The 24,036-nt window shown below is 44.8% G+C and overlaps 1 protein-coding gene across 1 annotated transcript; it reads right to left on the reverse strand.

Annotated features, from left to right (window-relative positions):
- Positions 1-38: 38 nt before the first annotated feature.
- Positions 39-22,616, reverse strand: LOC308222325 (uncharacterized protein; the record flags this gene model as incomplete). The annotated part of the gene is made up of 18 exons (XM_080620224.1): positions 39-229; positions 2,006-2,147; positions 2,717-2,901; positions 3,291-3,432; positions 4,408-4,581; positions 5,366-5,523; positions 5,617-5,766; positions 7,576-7,753; positions 10,057-10,287; positions 15,158-15,330; positions 15,717-15,858; positions 16,368-16,555; positions 17,105-17,246; positions 17,789-17,962; positions 19,147-19,307; positions 19,585-19,734; positions 19,922-20,084; positions 22,419-22,616. 18 exons carry the CDS (start codon positions 22,614-22,616, stop codon positions 39-41), a joined length of 3,042 nt encoding a protein of 1,013 aa, XP_080476350.1.
- Positions 22,617-24,036: the final 1,420 nt, after the last annotated feature.

A 24,036-nucleotide genomic window follows, 5' to 3' on the forward strand; every position in this document is an offset into this window, starting at 1 on the left:
TTCCCCACTTGTTGGGTTGCTCTTCAGCAAGGCTGTGGTTATTCACGCAGGATAGCACAGGTTGCCTGAGGCTGAGGCCTTAATGTGAAAGTTGTCTGGGGAACGGTAAGGTCCAAGTCAGACTCTGAAACTCCTGGCTGGGGTTGAAAAGTAAATGTCTGAAGCAACCCTACAAAGAAGATGAACAGCTCCATCTTGGCGAGGCTTTCTCCAATGCAGTTCCTTCGCCCTGCAGATGAAAGCAGCATGTTTACTTGATGAAAAGAGCAAACTACAATGTTTGCCATGCACATGTTAGCACCTGAAATGTTGTAATGGAAGAAGTAGTGAAACTTTTAAATGCACCAGAAATATTTTGGAGTAGAGGAACCCAAGTTGCTGAAGGTAGCTATCCCAGTCATGCTGGCACAGTGTGCCTGCCTGGTCTCTTTTGTCACACAGCCACCTGCAGCAGCAAGTCACCACCATATTACAGGGTTATTATTCATTTATGGTGTACCTTCTCCTCTTCTTAGCTCTTCCAACTCCCTCAGCATCTTTAATCCATTCTCTTTGAAAAGCAGCCTGACAGAAAAATGCCAGCTCCTCCCAAAGTGGAATGGCTTGAAACTCACTTTTCCTGTGGAATTTATCCTAACATCCCACTTATAGAAAAGACTGTGTTGCTTCTTTCCTACCCTCTCTCTGTGCTAGATTCCCAGCCACTGTGTGATGGTCCCTGTACTGTTGCAGCACTTGGTGGACAAGCAAGGACTGGCTTCTTAATGTCCAAAGTCACTACTGAGGGTCTGGGTTTGGAGCACCTTCTGGAATTCCTTCAAGCCATCCTTTCAGAGGAACAGCTGGAAAGTTTGAAGTTACATTGAAGGATTTGTAGGATTCTGCAGGAAATCTCCCTTTATAGCACTTAGGGCCTCCTGCAGTGTTGGTATTTGTTAAACTCCCAGCAAGACTCCTCCATCCAGCTGTGCCCTTTCATAATGCACACTGCTGCAGGTATGGAGGGCACTGGCTGGGGGCAGGCATGTCTGGAAATGAGCAACCTTTGGAAGCATTTATGGTTGTTAGGAAAGCATGGAGAAGGAGATGTTTCTTCTTCTAGGATGGCTCAAGGGAGGATTTCTGATACCTAACAACTGTTCCTACCATTAGCTCAGTTTAAGTCCCAGGGAGGTTGGGTTTATGAGCCTCCAGAAAAAGGATGTTAATTGTATTTTGAAGGTGAAATTAAGATTAAAAAAAAAAAACAATAAAAGAAAAAGTTTGCGACTTGACCAAAATGACAGTGGAGGTAGTGTCAGGATCACCTCCCCTAACCACAGGGCTGTGCTTCTTCCTCTAGAAGAACAGGTCTTGCTGGGAATCTTTGGCAGCTCTCAAAAGTGCCACTGGAAGAATGTCCAAGGTGACTTCTGGGAACAATCCAGGTTCTTAGATTTAAGATTTCACAGTCAGAGTAATAGGGGTTGGTGTATTCTGTCCTGTATGGCATCTCTGCTGGCTGTAATGCCAAGCCAAGGTGCAAGGCTTATTGGGACTCTCTTCCTTGGCTATGGTGGGCAGTGGATGAGACCTTGTCCATCAGACCCGCTCACACATGGGACTTGACTTGAGGCAGGATTTAAGGGTCCCTGGATTGTACCCTCACTCCCAGGAGAACTCATGGAACCCTGTGCATAGCTGTGCTGGCAGCCCCACCAGTCCTGTCTGATTATCCCCCTACTGCTGACAGCTTTGAGGCAGTTTTCCACCTTCTTTTGGATGCAGTTTATCTCTTTCTTCTCTCCAGTTGAACCCTTGGGAACCAATGCCTTCAGTGGTGAGAGAGGTGTGCTCTGACAGCAGCTGTTTGCCTGGATGCAGAATGGTTGACTCTGTTCAGTTGCCTGGTTGCTTACTGACCAAGTTAAAGGCAGTACTTAGCCATGAAGACCCCATTAGTGTACATAGTAATAAAAAGATCCTGCTATAGCCCCAGCTCTGTGCAGATCAGCCTGTTAGTTACCTGTGGAGAAGGGCAGGAAAGCTCCTTTCTTTACAAAATTCCCTTCAGCATCAAGGAAGTGGTTGGGGTTGAACTGATGTGGTGTCTCCCATTGTGTCTTATCCAGCAGCACTGAGGTAAGTGATGGGATTACAATTATACCCTGGAAGGGAAGTACATGAAAGCACCAAATTAGCAGAAATGCTTTGGTTTGGTTCATTTTGCAGCAGAGACTTCAGTGTTCCAGGACATTTGCTCCACCAGGGGTAGGTGGAGAGCTCTTGAGGGGTTTATCCCATCAGTCAGTAAAGAGAGAAGTCAGTGAGATTTTCCCAGCAGTGTCAAGGACTGAAGCCAAATGCCAGATGGTGCTGTGAAAACCTCAAGGAAAGGGTCAGAGCCTGTAAATTACTTCCCTTGCAAGTACTTCACTGTGCAGATGGCATCAAGGAGGTAAACCAGGGTCACTCGTAGAGTGAGGAAGTGAGAGCGACAGAATCGAGTCCTACAATACCAGTCTCTCTGGATTCCATGTAGTTGAACGGACTCAACTATGAAGCAATAGTCCTACAATACCAGTGTCATAGACTCAATATAGAAACTCTTCTGGGGATGATTCTGGACACCTGTTTTGGGCTTCTCTCCTGTAATTCCCTCTAAAGATATTGGTCTCTAGTGCCAGTGGCAAAAATGAGGAGGGTGATGTGTTCCTGGGATGGAACAGTTACCTACCTTGGGAAGGAAGTAGCCTCTAAAGTGGGTGTCAACAGCAGTACAGCGAGGAACGTGGGGCAGGAGGGTGATAAACCTCTGCACTTCATGTAGCACCGCATTTGTAAACGGCATGTTCTTCCGATCCTCATACGTGGCCCAGCTTCCAGCTTTGACAGTTCTCCCAATCTCCTCCTGCACCTTTTCTGGAAGGAACAAACAAAATGGATGTGCCCCTGCAAGGAAATGAACTCCCTCCTTGGATCTGGTTTGGGGAAAAACATATTTTTCCAGGGTGTGGAGGGAGAGGGTTCCTTAAAACATCAGCTTGAGTTTCCCCCCTCTATTTCTAGTTCAGGGACATGGATGGGCTGGTTCCCCAGCATCATACTTTACTCTCCATCCATCCTGTCTCCTAGCAAGGCAAAGGGAGTATTTCATTGTGACTTTGATCAGCATCTAATTACATCAGGAATTCATAACAATTAAGAGATGGGATTCAGCTCTTCAGATGGACGAGCTTTTGTGGATCTGAGACCTCTCCCCTTCCCATATCAGCCATGCCACAGATAAAATGTAGGTAAAAGGAGCTCACTTTGAATCTCTGGGTATTTCATCATCAGCAGGATGGCCCACTGGAGCGTTGTGGCTATGGTCTCTGTTCCTGCCATGACCAGGTCGAGTATGGATGCCATTAAGTTGTCATCATGGAAGAGGCTGTCTTTCTTGTTTTTCTCCTTGAAAAACAGAAGTGGTAAGAATGGTCTTAAAGCCATCATCAGTCTTAGCTTGGGAAATTCTGCATAGACTACGGCACTGTTAACTATGATCTTGTGTTTGTGAACTAGGTGATAAAATGGACCTGATCTTGAATGCGAATCATTCGCCAAAGATGGGAGCACAAAAGATGGAAGTTTTGGAGTGGAGTTTTGGTTCAGCATGCATCTCCACCCAGAAGCAGGATGAAGCCCAGGACCAGATGGTGTTCATGGACTCAGCCTCACGGGTTTAGGAAAGAGCCCCGTCTATCCCCTGTGCAGAAGGAGATTTAGCTAATCCTAACTCTTAAGGACTCCTCCTGCTCAAAGGCAGGTTTGAATCCCTAACAGTGTTTAAAATGACCTTCAGGCCATTTAGGACTATACTGACCCTTCCTCCACATAGCTGGGTGGAACACTTAGTGCCTAAGGTTGGCCTAGAGCCAGTTTGAAAGAAGGAAAAACTCAGAGCCCAAATTTTTTGTGTTAAATGAAATCAACTGATGTGTGAAACTGCTGAGTCTCTATTAAGGTTAGATGCAGGGCAGGACTAGGACTTGTACTGATGATTTATCGTTCAAATACTTAGTCTGTAATTTTTCTTGGAGCAACAGTATCAGTGATTAATTGATTTGTTGTCTTAAAAAGAAAGGCAGAGTCAGCTTTCACATGAATTCATGCATTTTCTACTAGGAAAAAGGAGTTGATCTCATATTATTAGTGCTGCTATTTCAGGAGTGGACTGAGACAGTGGCTTTCATACGGTAATTTTGATAGAAAAATCCCTACAGTACATTACACCAACTGTAAGAGACTGACACTTGATTTCAGTGCCACTAGAATAATGGCATGGATTTCAAGAATTTACATGACATGGCTGAAATCAAGACTCAGCAACTGTTTTAACCAGAAAATCCAAAGGAGACATTACAGTCAACAGAGTTAAGCAAATACCTCTTGTTGCTTGAATATCAGTGCATCAATATAGCTCCTCACGCTGTTCTCATTGATATCCTCCCTGCTCGCCTTCATGTATTGCCTTAAAATGGCACGCACATCTTCTATTTTCCCAAGCATGATCTTGTGGGTTTTGAAAAGAAATCCAAGGAATGGGTAGAAATTGAAATACTAATGAGGAATTAAGAAAGAGAAGCATTAAGTCTGTAGAAATATCAGCATGCTGAAACAGCTTCTTCCTAAGGCATGACATATCAGTTGAGTTTTGTCATCTAGTAGTATCTTAGCATCACAGGGACTTCCCAGGCAGATTTTCGTAGGGGAAGGCTTTGCTTATTGACCTTTGAGCCTTTATTTTAGTACTACTTAATTTTAAGCATTTATGCTGTTGCTGGTACCAGGTTAACCTGTACCAGGTCAGCCTCTCAACAGAGTTGGGACTTCAGTGTGCGTGGCCACCAACCACTTTAGATCAGTATGAGACTAGTTAGTTTTTTCCAGCATCAGTTATGAAGGACTGGGTATGATAGTTTGAAGATAAGCAAAGTTTTCCTGGCACTCTCCAAGGAAGCATATTCATGCAGTCTGTGAAATGTCACTCACGTAGACATCAACACTGAATGCGTCTTTATAGAAAAGACACATAGAAAACACCACAAAGACAAAGCCTAGGTGATGCAGTTATGTTGAAAAGGCAAAAAAGGCTAAAATAATCATAGTTCAGTTCTCATTTCAGTTCTGCAGAGATGTGCAGGATGGTTCAGAAGCAGAGTAGCAAAGGGTAATCTGGCAACATATTTGTGGTGACCAGGGTGGTATCTGGAGGACTGTCACATTTTAGGTGTAATGGGTCTGAACACTTGAAAACTGCTGAACTAAACCCTATGGTTTGTGTTGCTCACAAATGTAATGTGTCTGTGTAAAAGAATGTTATTGTGTGGGACAGGTTGCTTACGTTCAAATATGGAGATCCCAGAAGAATCATAACTTCATCTATGAGTCTTAGGAGAGTGATAAATGTTGGGTCCTTATATTCAAACCTCTCACCAAACAGCATGACAAAGGTGACGTTGATTGGAGCACAGTTGAAGGATGTCAAGCTAAAAGGTTCCCCTACATTGGGAGGAGAATGCAAATATTAGTGAGATGTTGCAGCAGCAGTGACATGTATGAGGCTGTACAGCACTGGGATGGTCTGCAGCTCACCTTTGAAGGATTTGATCATCTCAATAAGGAAGTGAAGCTCCTCAAAAATTCTCCCTTCTATCGTTTTCTTCCCCATGCCGAGGTTGCGCATGCTGGATACCGTGAATCTCCGAGTTGTTCTCCACAGCTCCCCAATAGAGAAGAACAAACCTGGGGGGGCCGTGAGACATTGTGCTGGGCTCACGCACAGCAGAGCCCCACCACACGAAACAAAGCAGGGGACTGGATGAGGAGGGATCTCCACAAGTGTTTCTGCTGCCCAGTTTCCCATGGATTTAGGGACTAAGGGTCTCCCATTTCTGTGTGCCCCATCCCTGTATCCTCTCACTTCCATTCTCCCAGTCTCACTGAGCCTGTAGTTTGGGAAAAACAAGCTCCCACCCAAACCAGTTTGACCCATCCCTCTCCTTGTGTGCAAGATAAGGAGGTACGGCTTTCAGACCAGTAAGGTCTGGCTGTAGAGCTGGGGAGAGATGTAGGCCTCAGTCAGTCTTGCAACCTTTCTGACCCTGTTTGGCTGCAAGTCTCAGGCCCCAAGCAACAACCTTGTATCTTTGAAGTTTATCCTTTGTCCTATTCCAGTCGTAAAGGTATTTTATCAATGTGGAATGGGATAATTCAATCTCCTCAGTCCTGGTCAGTACTGAACTCTTTTATTGAGATTCCCAGTAGCACTGTATTTTCAGCAATGACAATATTACTATCATTTTGTGGAGGTTTCTGAGTTCCTGCCTTGATGATCTCTAACATCACAAAGCAGGGATGGGTATTTCATCCCATCAGAGTGTTGGAAATAGTGTAAGAAAAACTTACATTAATATAATCCAAACACTATCTCAGATTGTGCCAATCAAAAAGCTGGATTCCAGCACTTCACATCTTCATGTTGGCTGCAAGGTTTTTAGATGTGTTTGCTTTCTCTAGAATAAATACTGTTTTCAAGCAGTGTAGTTTCCATTTGGAAAGCAAAACTTCTTGCTCTAAGAATGCCAAAGCAAATTTGGTTTTAAATTTTTCTTTAACTGATGCAATTTCATCTGGATCATTCCTTTTCTGCAGCTTCAGAGTCAACAAATGGGCATTTTCTGAAGAAAAAATGTTTCCTGGGAAAATTTATGACCATTGTTACTTCACCTCTGTGAATTTCCACCTCTAAGTGGCTCGGACCTGAGCTGAAAAGGTAAGTGTGAAAGGACTTATAGTGTAATGCTGCCAGTCTACCCTAAGGATATTTTACATGTAAATCAGCTCTGAAAAATGCTTTTCTCCCCATTGATTCCTTTTCTTTATGTAGCGATAAATTAATCTATTGACATTATGGCTGAATGATTTAATTTCTAATTGTAATCCCAACTTCAGCCTTTAACCAGCATATAAAGCTGCCACGTAGATGCTCAAAGTTAGAGCCACAGCTGAAGCAAAGGATGGAAAATCAAGGCAAAAAGTCCTCTGGAATACTCAGGGATGGGGAGTTGCCTTGGAAAAACTATGGGGTTGTTCATGGAGGTGAATTTCCAGCCTCAACCAGTTGCTTCTGCCTGAGCCTGTTTCATGTTGATCTATAAGAGCCTTTGTGGAGAGGCCTGATGATGTCCCACATTGTGGCATCTGGCAGTGGGAGAAACAGAAAAGCTCTACAGCTCCAAACAGCCAAACCAGTTAGTCTGAAGTCCCCTGAAACCATGGGGAAGGTTTGTAAATTCTGCTGTCATTGACATCTGATGGAAATTAACCCCAAAATTACCAGTGCCTTTAAAAATCCCACTCCTTACCCTCAAATGATTAGGATATGGATTAGCAAAAATGATGAAAAGCAAGGAGGCATTGCATGGAAGTGAGGAAAGCCAAATGTTGTCATTCTGCTTGGCTTCAGAAGGGCCCAAGGGGGATGTTGGAAAGCCGGGCTCCTGGAATGCACAGTTATGCTGGCACTAAGCAACACCTCCCGCCCACCCTCACTCATTGCTCTAGTACCGTTTCCGTTCTGAATTTGGTCAAATATTGGGATGGATGGTCTGTCTACAAACTCCTCTGTGTAGTTCACAAGCGCCTCCCGCACAACTTCGTACCCGGTCAGGACCACAACTTTCTGGAACCCAAAGTGGAGGGTGTAGATGGGGCCATATTTTTCTGCAAGCTGAAAAAGAGGTGAGCTGTGATGGTCAGGAAGAGAAGGAGCGTGCATGGGGCAAGCACCTGTTGCTTTCTGGTATTACATCAGAATTGCATCTGCTTTCTGATATTACATCAGTTGCTGCTTTTCTGACATTACATCCTGGCATCCTGCTGGGAATGGCCGCCACCTGCAGAATGGTGCCTGTGAGCTAAAGCTCATCACAGTCAAACCCAATGCATTTTGTATGGACACCTGGCCAGCATCGATGTAGATTTTAAGATTCTTGCCATCAAAGAACCCCCACCCCCATCAGTGCATTATTAATCTGGTTTTGCTCTTAAGGAGAAAATAATGAAAACCAAAAAACCCAAAAAAAAACACCTAGAGTTAAAACTAGACCTCAAATGGCAACACAAGTTGGCAAACCAGAGAAGACATTTCAGCACAAATAATGATGCTGTTGCACAGGAAAGCTTTGGTATAATGCTCCTTTTGTACCAAAGCACTCCTGCATCCCTGCTATTAGACCAGAGGAACCGTTTGCTGCATGCTGGGTGTTTAGTTTGCCCTGACTGACCACAGATTCCAGATCCATGCCCCTCTGCTCGGACATGGCTTTGGTACCTACAGCTCAGCTGAGCATAGCAGGGAAACCCACAGCAGGAGCACCTAGCAGGTGATGAAAGCAAGGAGGAGGCTGCCTGAACTGCTGGCTTTCCCCATGCCTGTACACAAAGTGATGCTCATTTTGCACTGAGAAGGCTCTGGGTGTATCTTTGCCATATCACAGAAAGATTCTTTCACTGTGCCTTGCTGGCTGGTTTTCAAAGGCAACACAATGCCTCAGGGAGCTTAAAGCCCCTCCAGGAGCACACAGTCCCACTGGCATGTCCTACATGTGCCCCTGGAGCCGCTGTGCTGTGCCCTGGTCCCCGCTCCTCTTAGCCCAGGAAAGGGGTCTGCAGCAGAGCTAGACAGGCTGATGGGGGAATCCATGCTCCACAGGGACTGATGTGTGTTCCTGCTTCCTGGCAGCTTGATAACTGCATTCAGGGACAGCTGAGAAGAGTCTGGGCTGGGCTGGAGCAAGGTGATGGGAAGCCACAGTTCAAATCTGCTGTCTAAGCAAACACACAGTGTGTACGTGCAGCCTCAGCCTGTGCTGGTTCCTCTGGCAGCTTCCTCAGGGATGAGGGGAGCACCCCATCAAGATGCAGGCACCAACAAACCCTGGCGCCTGCTGCTTTATGCCATCACCATTTTTTGCTCTCTGTGGGGTGAGATGGAGGGATAACCCCTTTGGAGTAATCCCAAAGTAAATGCAAACATAGGCGATACCAAATAGAGCCTAGCAGGTGATGAAAGCATGCGGAGGTAATTCCAAACCGCCGTTCAGAGGCTGCGGCAACGTCTGCTGAGCCCCGCTGGGTAAACTGACCCCAGCCCTGACATTGCCCATAACAGCACCAGGTGCTGGGAGCCTCACCCTGCGGCAGAGCTCTCCCACCACCCGGCTGCTCTCATAGAAGCACCAGTGTTTGCTGAGCACCGGCGTTATGGGAGCCATGTCGACGCCTCATCGTGAACCGCCGCTGTCTGTTTGCTCACTCTCTCCCTGACCCTGGTGCAGGTCGATCCCTGCTGGTGCTGTCTGCTGAATCAAGAGGAGAGCCCTTAAGAGCCTGACACAAGCACCCCGGGCTGTGCCAGCCTCATCTTGCAAGGAGAACCGCTTACCACCATAAGCTGGGTGAGTTGTCTTAATTACAGGTTAGTAGAAGAGCTTACAGGCTATTCATTCTGGTTCCTCAGCACAGCTTTCCCATCCCTTTTCTAGTACTGACATCCAGATTTTAATGTGTATCCAATTCACCAAAAGGGAAGTGGATTTTGCATGGGGCATCTGCATTTGGCCCTCTCCAAAGCAGTTTTGGGGTCACTGCATTGTAGAATTCCACTTGCCAGTTCTCCAGGGCAGAGGAGAGGGAAGCGATTTCATTTCATGTTAGTTATGTACTAATGCTTTAAAAGATTTTTGAGTGTCTGAGCTGTCAAATTAATAGTTGAAATCCCACAAGCATTGTATACTTCGTGTACATCATCACAATTACATGAAGAAATCCCATATTACCCAAAGGTCTTTTTTTAATGGGTGATCGCATCAACGCGGACACTGGCTAGAAGCAGCCTAGAAAAATGTTATAAAGCAGTTTTCACACCTTTACAGTTTAGTTTGAATTAAAAAAGACAAAAACTTCTCACTGATACATCCCAGGCAGCTATAAAAATCTATAAGGGTCTGGGTTTGGGGGTAATTGTCCTACCTTCATTAGTGATTTATCTTGCCTTCTAATGTCCACCAAGTGCAGGTTACCAATGATCGGAAGAGGAGTTGGACCAGGAGGAAATTTAAAAGCTGAATTTTTATAGCCAGTTGAAAAATAGACTACAGCTAATAATACTGCTGCACACAGCAGAGAAGTTAATGTAGGATCAGAGATAAATGAAATTAAAAAAGACATAATTTTTTTTAGCAATAATCTGGTTCGGGGGAGCTAGAAGCAATAAAAATGCAGTGGCACTGTTCAGTTTCTGCCAGCTGGCTTTCTGTTTGCTCTCTGCGATCGCTACAAGCACTCGATTCTTATTAGGGTTTGTAGAGTACCTAAATAAATACTGCATACTCCACCCTCTTTAAACACCTCAGAGAATGTGGTCTAAGCAGTTTGTAAAGCCTGTCCAGAAGTAAAGAGTTTCAAATTACAAACCCATGCATGTGTGTGCAAGAACATATACATGGGAAAAGGTGCTTGGCATTCTTCTATAACCTCCTCCTCCCCTGAGACCTCAGGGTCCTTCATTAGCAGCACTGTGACCCTCCAAACACTCCACTGACACTGAGAAATAAAAAGGTTTCCTTGAATTCTATTAGAAATCTCCAGGTTTAGATTTGGGTAGGATTTGAGATCTCCATGTTACTAAAGAGAAAAATAGTATTGTTATGGGAGACTTCAGCTTTCTTGATGTCAAATGGAGATCAAAGGTTGTTAATGATGGTAAAGCCCATGTATCCCTGGAGGTTCTTCATAAAGTCGGCTCTGAACTGCCCAGAAGGGATGTGATTTCAGACTTTGTGTCTGAAGGAGAGGACATGTAATAGCTAGCCATGGAAAATTAGCTTGGATCAAGTGATCATGAGCGGATTCATGAGTGGAATGGAAAGACAAAATTAGATTTGAAACTTCGGGGAAGATTTTTCCTTTTGCAAGAGCAGCTTCTAAGAACCAGAGGGAAGAAGTTGATGAAGTTAATGAAACCAGATGACCTCTTAGGCTTCAGAAGGGGAACAAGAGAGAAGAAGGGAATGATTTTAAATTAAAGATGCTAAACACCTGGAGCTTGCATCCCTCATAAAGGTTTAAATCCTGTATGGAAAGAATTGAGATCTGCCTGGTTGAATAGTGGTTTTCAGGAAGACATTGGGAATAGACAGTCAATGCAATAAGAGGGAAGAAAGAGCTGTCTTACATGATCAGGAAGTGCAAGTTTAAAGGTACATTTGTCCAAAGGTTAGGTCATATAAAGGCCATATTCGGCAAATATGGGTCCTAAGCAAATGCAAAATTAGGGAGGGAAGTGGACCTAATCTGAAGTGAGACATAGCAATGGTTAGCATGGTCCCAGAACAAACGGCTGCTGGGTTGCACACTGGAGCTGCCTGCGCAGTGTGGAGATGTTACAGCACAAGAGACACCCAGAAGCAGAAGCAGATCATGTGTTGCAACATTTCTGGGATATTTCTTTTTTATTAGTTTCCAAGAAACGGGCTGGAGGCAACGGTTTCCCCCAGAGCATGCCAAGGATGACTCAACCTGCCTGCTCTAGTGAGCGCAGAGGCAGAGGGGCTGTAAAGACAGGCAAGAAGGATCAGGGCTGGCACTGGATGCAGAACGTGGGCACCGCGATGAGAACTTGCGATGGCATATTATGCTTTGTGCCCTGTGCAAAATGTTTGTTCTTGCAGGGTTTTGTTTCACTGGCAGCACCCTGCAGTGCAAAGGTTACGTGCTGCTCTCCTGGTATTTCATCCTTGCCCTGGAAGCTGCTAAAATCATAAAAAGGCCTTTCAGAAAGAGACGTAAATTATATCTGAAAAACCAGGGGGGAGCGTATTGGTTTTTTTTTTAAACCAGGCTCTGAGTGCAATGCATTAAAATGACAAAGGTAAGTAAAGCTCTTGCAATGACAAGAAATTCCTGTCTCAGTAATGTGTCTGGTACGTGTTTCACTACGAAGCCGCGCTGCTACGTGCTCCCCTGCCTGAGCACACAATGCTGAGCACAAAGCACCTGCCAGGAGCTGACACTGCTCTGGGTGCATTCCTGGGGCAGCCAGGCCCCTCAGGGTGCTTGCAGCCACGTTGTTCGGGTTGTCCCCCATCCCTTGTGCCCACATGGCGATCTCCTGCCACAGCATGTGAAGCCAGTGGTGGTGAGGACGTGGAGCATGGGCATCATCCAGCAACCTGTGCTGCCAGTTAGCCAGCCTGGGGAGAGCCAACCAGTAAAGCACCAGCCCTGCATCCTTTAAATTAACTTAAATCCCCTCAAATCTCTGCAGCTTCCCTGTCAGTCCCATTCTTGACCAGCAGCGCATCCAGGACTGCAGCCTCAGATAACGCCTGCTGGCTGTTACCGTGATGAGTTCCTTCTAAGCAAGGGCAGGAGCCCTAAGAATCACTGTAAGAGGCCACAGCAAAGACCCATCCAGAGCCACATCCTGTCTCAGACAGCAGTTGTGATTTTCTGGGATTGGACATCCAATATTTCCTTTGAGCTGTTTATAGCTATGAGTGTTGCTTACTCTTTGCATGGCTAAACGTGTCCTGGTTGCATGTTGCCAGGGATCCCTGTCTAGAGTGGGTGTATTAAAGGTAGTGCAGCCCAACTTTATCAGTTTGACCCCAAATCAAGTTCATCCTGCAACAACAGATAGATCAACAGCAACAGAGCAAAATATTTATTTATTAAGTAGCAGATAAGATCAAGCTTGCAGTAGTTACACTGCAAATAGAGCAACAGCAAAACAAACATAAGCAGGAGTTACAGGCTCCTTGAGATGTGGTAGGTACAATGCACGTACAAGTGCAATACCACTGCAATATCAGTACAAGCTACAGTGCAACTGTTAGAGTGCTGCCTTTAGTTACATGAACTAAAGCTAGTGTGAAGAGTCTGTGTCTTAGCCAAAAACTGCCCCACTTTGTCATCCCTTCATATTCTCTTCCTCCTTTCTTTCCTTCCATTTGCAGCATACATCAGCCTTAGATGACAGCAGCTTTAGTTTATGTTATATATTAACCATAACTGCCCCCTCAGTCTCTGTAACTTTCTGTTTCTCCCTTTTTTCTTTTCATCCCAGCCTGTCTTTCTTGCCTCAACCAGCACAAAAGCATCTTCAGTGACTCACTGCTCCCTAACCCACCTGTGGTTTCCTCCTTGTTTCACAGCACACAAAGCAGCCTCCTCTCTTGTACCTGCACCACTATTCAGATCTCACACACATATCATGTGTCCCTCAACTGGTGTAGCCTTGTGGGTACAGGTAGGTGTTCCTACTCCTGATGGCTGTTACATGAAATAAATCATTAATTGTAGTAATTAAACAATTGCTCACAGTCTCTGGGGTGTCACCAGCTTTCTGCAGAGACCCCACAGGACAAGTTAATGGTACAGGTGAATGACTTGGTAACAAAGCCTATCCTGCTTCTTTTTCCAGTCTCTATTACCAGTTTTACATCTGTTTTCACAGCGACTACATTCAAAATCCTATTATCCATGACAGTGATGCAGGATCCCTGCTGGCAGAACATGAACATTACCAGCTCTGAATTTGTAACTTCAGTTCCTATGAAAGTGGCTAAAACACATTCTGCAAGCACCAAAATCTCACTTGCAGTTTTTACTGCAATGGGCCTGCTCCTGCTGTGTGCTGAGCACATGTAATTTCCATGGGAGCCCATGGCAGTGGCATTTGCTCAGTGGTGCAGGCACTGTTACTCTGCCTGGGGACCTTGCTGCCTATCTCTGACACAAAGAGTGTCTAAAGAGGAAGACAGCTTGAAGCTGCTGGCTGTCTATAGCTCTACATCAGATGCACAGCCTCTGTGTACCTGGTCTAGAGCTGAAGACAAACAGGAGCATTTTCTAAAGATTTGAAGCTGTAGTTTCAGTTAAGTGGAAAATACTGTCCTTATTCATCCTAACACACCTGATACATGAGACTGAAGTTTGAATTAGGAGCCTGTGAATGATGGTTCACCCTGCAATCAGTAGAGAGAGTGAACAATTGAGACCTTATGGCAGGTGAATCACCCACTGAAGGATCCTCTCTCTCTCTCCCCCTCTCCATGGAGGGTAGAGAGGGTCTAGAGAGCAACTACAGCTCTCTGAGGTGCAAATGGAGAAGAGGGCTGAGACTCTCCCAGCTCTCTGACAAGAGCGTGGCAAGTCCTGCTGCCCAGCCCCAGGCTGCATTACCTTCACACTGCCTTGGCCTTGTGTCCAGCTTTAGCCATGTTGATTCAGAAACTCTTCACTTTGTTTGGACAAGTCATTTTCTGCCAGTTTAGGGGTCTAAGATGGCCCAGTAAGGGGTCAGACAAGTGCCAGAGCCAGCATGAAGCCAGGAGAGGTGAGGGAGTTGTAGAAATGCCTTTCTCAGGAGATGCAGAAAGCTCCTAGATTGGCCCCATCATAAATAGGCTCTTCAGCATAAAGTGCCTAGTGTGAGTTGGAATGAACCCACTTCCCAAACTTCTTAGATGTTTTCTGATAACTGTCCCATGCCTGGCTCCTGGCATCAGCCCATGTTACACCCTTGTGTCTGGGACTCTGTAATAAAGATAAGGCAGGTTGTATCGCACAATGGAAACTCAGTCTGAAGCTCAGCTGAACAACTGTACTAGGAAGATTTCTAGATCCATTTAGTGTCTGTTGTCTCCAGCTGGGTCATCGAAAGTCAGCTCTGCTGATTTTCTCAGCCTGAAGCTTAGACTTCAGGCTGAGAAATTCCCCATGGAGGCTCTTAGGGGAGAACCTCTGATGGGTTACATCTACAGGGGAGCCTTGAAGCCATTTCATTCTCTCAGACAGCCCTGAAAACTGCATCTCTGATGTGCTGTTCTAGGAATGAATCACAGTTTCTGAGAGCAATACTCAGGGGTGTCTGAAGGATCTGCATTAGACAGACACCAAAAAAGCTGTTGGAAAGAATGGCATGAATGAAAGAAAAACAGCAGTGCCCGATATCTTCATTTCCCTAAAGCTCAGATACAAGCAGCTTTTTTCGCCTTAACTACACTTCCTTTCAAGCTTGAAGCGCTCACTACTCGAACTCCATGTTGTTTTGTCATTCATAGGGCACAGCACAAACCAGGTGAGGCATGGGGTTCAAGGTAAAGCCAACATCAGCAGTGAGATCCAGGTCTGACTTATCCACTCCTGGAGGGGGTTGGAAAACAAATTTGCGGAGCAAGCCAGCAAAGAAGAGGAACAGCTCCATTTTGGCCAGTCCTTCTCCAACACAAGCCCTTCGTCCTGAAAGCAACCAGGAGAGAAGTAAATGGTCAGCGCTGTAACTGTTACTGTTGATGTCCGAGACCTTTCAAACCGGATGTACAGTCTGTAAGAGCAGGCTGCTGAGGTAGGAAATTCCTTCCTTCTCCCTGTATATTGGAAGTGCTACTGACTTAGTTGCAAACTTCACTGAAGCCTGTAGGTATGTGGAATTATTCAGTGACTGTGGGTAGATCAGTGTCTCCTGGATCTCCCAAAGAGGTGGTTACCTGCAGCAATGGTGGACAGGGAAAATTACCAGAAATCCCTTATCCTATGTTCTGTGTCCCTGACTTTCATATTTGCCTAGAATCAGGGGGAACCATGCCATTGCCTTGCCCCAGGTGGTACACACACACCCCTCTCACCTATAGAGAATGGAATAAATGCTTCTCTCCTAATGAAGTTCCCACTGGCATCCAGGAAGTGGGAAGGGTTGAACTGATCTGGGGTTTTCCAGTGTAACTCATCATTCAGAGCAGAGGTCAGCAGTGGAATGATCTCTGTACCCTGAAAGGGACCAAAGAAACTCTCAGTAGCTGTTTGGACCAGATCACTTTCCTAGTCAAGGCTAGCTGCTTGTTTTTTTTCTAATGTGAAGAGACAAATAAGACTGAGCCATGGAAAATAGAACTGGGGAATGCTTCTCTGCCCCACTGTAGCTCTGCCTGCTATCAGTAGCTCCTGCTGTCTTTCTGGACCACAAAACAGTTCCTTCTTAGAGTCAGATCTTTAAAGAAAGGGAATGAATGAATGAATGCTGAAGCAGAAGTTCCACATTTGGTATAAGAAATTCAAACCAGCTTGATTTAATTAAAGTCTCTGGTTATTCAGGATTCAAAGACTGTAACAGACAACAGTCTGTTTATAACAACTACTCTAGATCCAAGAAAAAGGATTACATCATAGATTGAACAATACATCGTGGCATCTTTAGATTTTTGTATTTTGATTCTTAACTGCTTTAAACAAAACTGTAAGGAATCTGTGCAGCATAAGCTGCTAGCCTCAAAGCTCACCTTAGGAATCACGTAGCCTTGGAAATTCACATCAGTAGGAGTTGATCGTGATACACCCATTGGGACAATATTGGCAAACCTCTGTATTTCATGTATCACTGCATCAGTGTAAGGCATTTTTTTCCGGTCCTCCAACTTAGGCATCTCTCCTGGTTCAATGACGTGGTTCATTTCTTCCTGAATCTTTCCTTGGAGGGAGGAAAGGTTTAAGAAGCTGATAACCCTCTTATCTTGCAACTGAAATTGCCTCCAGTTTGGCCAAGGTAAAGTAATGGAAAATTTTGAGGGGTATTTGGGAAGAGCAGAAGTGGGTAATCAGGGCATGGTGTGGTTCTTTCAGGTTTGTTGTTGAGCCAAGGGAGCTTGGAGTCACTACAGTACATCCCATGCCTGATTCTGATTACACACCTTTGTTACTCCATAACCTTCCACAGAAACCAGATCAGAATCAGCTCCTGAGGAGACCTTTAGTGACGTAAGCCCATAGCCTGAAGGTGAATAACTATGGGGGATCTTTACTGTTAACTGTAGACTGGCCTTCAGCCTCTCCCACTTGGCTGGGCTGCTTTATTGCAATCCGGCTGAATAAAATTCCTTTGTAAAGTCAACGGTTGTTACCTGTCTCAGAATACTCAGAATAATTACTCTGGACAACAACGGATGAGTTCCACTCCCTTCCACAACCAAAGCCTTAAGCATGCATTAGTATATTGTACAAGAGGACTCCTCAGCCTTACTCTGAATTTCTGGGTATTTCATCATCAGAAGAAGACCCCAGCGCACAGTTGTAGAAGTAGTCTCAGTCCCAGCAGCAAAGAGGTCCAGGGTTGAAAACATCAAGTTTCCATTGCTGAACATAGTTTGGCCTTTCTTTGACTCCTTCAAAACATACAGGTAATGGCCGTAAGTTCTACAGCAAATGATACCAATATATGACTGTGTTGCCACCATTTTGTCTGCAGTTTAGCTTTTTGTGACTTTATATGCTCTGGGAAACTATATGTCTAGTGGTGGAAATGCCTTTCTCAGCAGAAGGGCCTATGCTGTGTGGAATTCGTCTGGTCCCAAGTGTATGTCCAATACGCAGGTCTAGATACTAGGTTAGTTGGAATTTAGCTACTGCAATGAAGTTAATCACTTATTATTCTTACAGGAAGGTTTAGGATGATCTCCTCCTTATGTGTGCTGAGTGGTAACTTATTTCACTTACGTGGGACATCTTGACAACTAGATCCCTGTAACCAGCAGTTTCAGTGGAGCTATGGAGCGAGCACAGCACAGCTCAATGTGAGTATGAGCTTTGATATGTTCTGCTTATTGCACTTCTGTTTCCACTCACTCTCAGTCCCACACAGAGGGTCAGTCCTAATAATAAGTCAGAGCTAAGAGAACAGAAAGACTCAGACTTAGCTTCAAAGTACCTGTTGTTGCTTCATCAGAAAGGCATCAACAAAGCCTGTTAAGTTATTTTCATTAAACTCTTCCTTGTGTGCCTGGAATTGCTTCTGGAGGAAAGCATTCAGTTCACTGATGTTTTGTAGCACAGTCCTGGAAGCTCCAGAGAGAAATCCAAGGGATGGGTAGAAATTATATAACTGTGGAGCAAGAGAAGTCTTACTGTTAATTGGCATTTTGAACATACACTGCTGTCTCAAATCACACTGCTGGTCCCTTGTCCCATGCCCTGACATTTCAGGCCATAATTCCCCCGCATTCTCTTGTACAGTCCAAGTAGATATGAACTTCTGCAGAAATAGAGTGTTCTCTCTGTTATATCTCTGCATGAGTCCTCGACATGACTTTTGGGAGAATCATCAGCTTAATCTTTGAGGGCTTCCAGCTATTTAGGTGTTGAGATACAGGGTTCCAGATGTGAAAGATGGGAATGTGAGCATTGTACTTATTTCAGGAAAAGATCTCAGGTGTGTCACATCCTGTGGCAGCAGAAGGGACTTGAACTGACCACCTCCACAGACAAACAATATTGCTGTGTCAACATGGTGCTTTCCAAGCCAATTAACTTAGGCACGGCACCAAGCTAACCCAACTATGCTGTTCCTAGGAGCATAGACATATGTGCTGCCAGGAAAAAGGAGAGGTGTGCACATATGCAAGAAGTCCACTAGCTGCCCTGCCAGACAACTGAACAAACACCAGCCGTTAGCTGTAAGCTGGTGCCTCATTCTGGGATGGTCTCTGTACACAGTGTGTAACTCTGACCTGTGTTTGCATGGTGGTTTTGGGGCTTAGCTAGTCTGGTGTTACAGCCAGCCACAGACCTCACTGTGGCTAAGAAAGACAGCTCCACTGGTGTTCTAAGCTGAAGCTTTGTGTCAGGAGGGAACAGGCTTATATCAGCTGATAGTTTGCTAAGATTGAGTTTCAGTGGCCAAAATAAAACAAAAAGAAGTTTGTCAAACCTGGTTTTAGGAGAGGCAGAGACAGTTACCAAAGGTGTGTGTAATACAAGGAGACAGATTTGAGATGGCATTTCAGGATCCATCTCATATGAGAGACGTATTGTGCTTCTGCTCTTCGAAAAGGTTAAAATAGTTCCTTTGTGAAGACTTCAGGTTTTTTCTTTTACTAATAAGATTCACACAGGGGCCTGGGAATCTGTGTGTTGTGGAAACAGAACCACAGATGTGTTCTGTACAGCCTGGCTGGCTGATAATGTTCTTGTTCTGAAGAAGCAAGCTGTGGGAGGCCAGAAGGACAAACACAGGCAGCCAGATATCCCCCAAAAACTAAAGGCTGAAACATAAAATCAAGCTCTTACCAGCACCATAGGGGAGCCCAACAGCTTAGTATTTTCATTCATCAGCTTCAGCAAAGTTAGAAATACAGGATCATCATATTCAAACCTCTCTCCAAACAATATAGAGCAGATGACATTGGACACAGCACTGTTGAGTATCATTTTTGTATCAAATGGCTTCCCTGTATTTGAAGCAATGAAAACAAATGACAATATGATTATGCTTATTTTAGTCTGGTTTCCCATGGAAATGTAGTCCAAAAAATACCCTCATTCACCACCCAGAATGCATAGCAGAGAACTCAGTTTCAAGGTTTTAAGGCTTCAGTTTAATAACCTACGTCAGCATATGCTGAACTTTAACCATGAGATAGCATTTACTTAGAGTTAAACTTTCATTAATCTTTATTGTTCTGTTAGACATTTTTTCTGTCTCTGGATGTAAGTCTTGACACTCACCATGATAGGATTCAAAATATCTGATAAGGGAATTTACTTCCTCCAGGATTCGTATCTCAATGGTTCTCTTTCCCATTCCAAAATCTCGCAGTGTGGACAAGGTGAATCTTCTCATAGTTTTCCATAGCTCTCCATGGCTGAATGCTATGCCTAAAATAAAGGTGTAACATCCTTATGTTACCTGTGGTTAATAAACGTCGTTAAGGCCTTCTTACACACTGGTACCAAAGCTGCTTGCACACTATTATATAGACAAAAAGCAATCTGTAAGAGCTTGATAATCCCTGCCTGTGAGAATATAATGAACATAGACCTAACCAACCAAAAGGTCACGTACCATTTCCTTGTGTCATTTTCCTAAATATGGGTATTTCTGCCCTCTCTCCAAATTCTTCAGCGTGATTTAAAAGGGCATCCTTGATGGTTTCATAGCCAGCCAGTACCACAGCTTTCCTGGGTCCAAAATGCACAGTGAAGACATTGCCATATATCTTGGAGAGCTGTCAAGGTGAATAAATATGTTCATTCTAAACCAAATCTGGACCCAAAAGCTAGCAATAGCCACCTAGGTGCTTTCTAGCCCCAAAGGAGCCTCCTGGCCCTGCCTGAAGTCTCCAGGTGCTGCTACAATGCAACTAATGAGCAACAGCTATCAATTGCCAGCATCTTTGCTTGCACCTTGTTTGCACAACAAGGTGTCTGCTATCACTGCTTCTATCAGAGAAGTCAATAAAATGCCATTGCATTCCTGTGGTGTTCTGCAGTAACAGGCCAGCATAGTGATACTACCATTTGGAGGCTAGTTGGAAACTGCTGGAGCAGACAGCTGAGGCAAGCCTGTTTACTTTAATGCTGGTGACCTGAGGCAAGTGGGTGCGCATACATCTTTGAGGCCAAAGCCACAAACACTACAAAAACAAAGCTAGACAATAAGTCTTTCTTTCAGGACAGCACTTGTCTCTAATTATGTCAAGGTGGGTAGTGTTGCAGTCATTGCAAAATTATTTGCTGGCCACCAGAAACTTGAATCCAACTAGGAAGCAGATTCTTGTAGATATTATCAGAGGAGCTCTAGGCTTTTATAGCAAATTAAATCTGAATCATCTGTTACACAGAAGGGTGGCTTTGACAATCTAATCATTCACTCTGTATTTTAGACTTGGTTTAAACACACTGCAAGCCATCCGCTCCAAATGTCTTCTTGTTTCCGATGCGCCTGAGTTGCCTTTTGCTATGTATTAGATTCATTCTGAAAATTGAATTTCAGATTGGAAGCAGCTCCTGTTATTACACCAGACAAATTGAATTTGTTTTCATCAAATGGTGGTTTGACGGCTTGGGAGATAACATTAACACTGGCTCTTTCATCCTCAGCAACTCACAGAGTGTGTGGCAGAGCCAGGGGCAGAGAATTGCAGCCGACTCCTAGCCTTCCTGTGGTCATTTCTTTGCATTAGTACTGTACTCTTGGCATCAACCTTGTTTATTTTTAGCAACACCAAGTATTGGATGTGGCAGGTCTGAAAGCCTAAAAAAGCTGCTTGGCAGATTATAGGAAATAAGTCTGGTGCCTTCGCATGACATTTGTATTATTAAATACCCCAGTACCACCAAAAAAATAGCTGTTCTTCCATACCAGCACCCTCAAATATACCCATAATTAGGTAGGAGCTCAGGATCAGAAGCCCATCATTGGGCTCTTCGCAATCCTCTGCCCTGTAAACCAAGGCAGGTGAACACTGCATGACTGCCACAGGAATTCTGTACTTTTGCACCCTTTCTTCTATGACGGCCTGAAAGATTTCAGTGTCTGCACTCCCCCCTCATTGTGGCTCTTCAGGTGGCTGGGAGAATCTACTGAGGACTGGGTTTCCCCCATCATAGTGTCTGGTAAGCACACATGTAGGGTATGTGACAGGTCACTCATGGCATCTCAACTGTTTCTACAGCAACCGGAAGAAATCTGAATTCACATTGACTTGTCCCCACCACCCTAACGGAGCACAGCAGACACTTTCTGAAACAAATATTGCACCTGGATTTATAATATTTAAGTCTTTTTTTTTCATCTTTTAGAAATAAAAGTATCCATGGAGCTGCATAAGAAAAATCTATTTGTTATCTAGACATATAAAAGCCGTGCATCAAGTCTTAACTAATGCTGAGCAGTGTGTGTGTGCAGGGGAAGGGTTGGGGAGGTGGAGTTGAGCTTTGCCTTGAAGGGATATAATTAGCTTTGGAAATAAATGTGCATATGATCCCATTTCCCTGGAAGTGTTCAAGGCCGGATTAGACAGGGCTTTGAGCAGTCTGGTTGACTGAAAGGTGTCCCTGCCTGTGGCAGTGGGTTGGAGCTAGATGATCCTTAAGGTTCCTTCCAACCCAGACCATTCTGTGATTCTATGATTTCCTCTGCTGTCAGGATGGTACCTTTCCTTCCTTTCTCCTTTTCTTCCTTCCTACCTACCTTCAGTGGGAAAGGTTTGTCTGCAGCGAGACATCTCTTCAGGCCAAATAGCCTGTATCTGTCAGCAGAATGGTCCAACCTGAGTCTTCTACCTGCAAACTGTGAGGGGCTCAAAATATCAACAATATGGATCTGATTGCACTCATGTGTATAAAGGAAGGAATATGTGTATTATATTTATATAAATAAATACATGTTTGTGCATATATACCTCTAAAGGTAGTCACTCTGCCAGCCTGGCTATACACCAAATATATAATTTCTGCCCTCCACACAATGCAAACACAATCACATCTCCATTTCCATAGTTGTATTTCTCATTCCAGGAATTGCACGTTTTCCTTCTGCCTGCTCACTCAGACCCTACCTCTGTCAGCGACTGGAACGGCTTTTTCAGGTCCACCACATTCAAGTTTCCAATGAGAGGAAGAGGACGTGGCCCAGGAGGCAAACTGCAAACAGACTTCTTCAAGCTGGTGACAAAGTAAAGGAGAGCAACCAGACCTGCTGCCAGAAAGAGCAACAAGCTGGAGCTCATGTACTGCAGCAAACTCTGTATGGCCATTTCTAAATCAAAGTGTGGGTATGAGCATCTTGGGGTCCCTTTATAGCATCATCTGAACACACCTTCTGGGGAAGTGGCTTTACATGGAGAAAAGGAGCCTAAGGTCTTGTTTACTTCCATTTACACCAGATGTATTTTATTTTTCTGCCAAAGAAAGCACCCTATTTTATTCTGAAACATGGATTATCTTAATCTGGAGCTCTTATTTCATTTACAACACTGGGACAAGGTGTTTGTTTTCCAGTGAAAATCTGTGTTGTGGACATGTTGTGGTATATGTGATTTCAGGCACAGAATTAAGGGACCGTGCTGGATTGCTGTCAGGATGCCAGGTCACAGGACTCAGCTGGACCACTGGTGATGTAAGCTTCCTTGGTGATTCCTTCCCAAGAATGCCTTGTCCTTTCCAAAATACTGGGCACCAAACCTCCATGCATTATGCAGGCTATTGCCCTTGGACATGCCCAGGATTTCTTTGGATGTGTCTCAGGCTTTTTGCCATCTTCCTTTGCATCCTCTTTCTGCTACTGCATTGTCTGTCTCTGATGGACTGATGTATCTGGGGGACAAGCAGTTTACTATTTCCGAAAAGCTTATTTACGACTGTACTTGCTGTTGCTGTATGCTGTACCTTATGATACTGAAATCTATATTGACTCTTGTTTATATATGGATCCTGTTATAACATCTTTGTTTCGTATTGACTTCCTTCCTTGGGAAAGAAGCAGGACATGGGAGGGAAAGCCCCCAGTAATGCATGGCTCAAGGGACAGCTGGCAAGGGAGACCTCAGGGAAGACAAGGCTGGCCAAGGAGGAGTGGGAATGATGGTGACATGAATATGTGCTAGTTCAGACTGCAGATGGGAGTAGGTCTGCTTATAGGTGACAGCTCTGATTCTGTTTGTTTTCCTGCCACCCCAGTAAAATCACCTCTTTGAGCAACACAGTGTTTTCACTGCTGATGCTGTGTTGATCTTTGTCCCCAAAATCCTCTACCAACAATCCCAAAATGACCCTGAAAACACTTCAGCCTCTATTTCGCAGTTCACTGTCCGGAGGACTGTGTGCCTGGATGTCCATCATTGTTTCTGAGTCTGGTGATGACTCTTTCCTGTCTGTCCTGCCTGTTTACGAGCAGAGGCATGCAATCCAGCAGGAGAAGCCCTGTCCTGTCCAGGCAATCTTTCTCCCTAGATTGGGAAAGAGATCCTGGATCTTTGTAACCTGGGAGAAGCCAGGGTCAGGCTCTGCAGGTGCCCAGGCAGAGGATGGAGGACAGTGACTGCCTGGGCAGCAATTGCAGAGCTATTGCCAGGAGGAGCACACAGCAACAGCCCTGGCACTGCAGGTGAACTGAGTCATGCACCATGCCAGGGCATGGTCCTGCAAGAGCCTGCGTGCCCAGGCAACAGCTCCCCA

Source organism: Psittacula echo, assembly GCF_963264785.1.
Source record: "Psittacula echo genome assembly, chromosome: 5".
NCBI classification, from domain to species: domain Eukaryota; kingdom Metazoa; phylum Chordata; class Aves; order Psittaciformes; family Psittacidae; genus Psittacula; species Psittacula echo.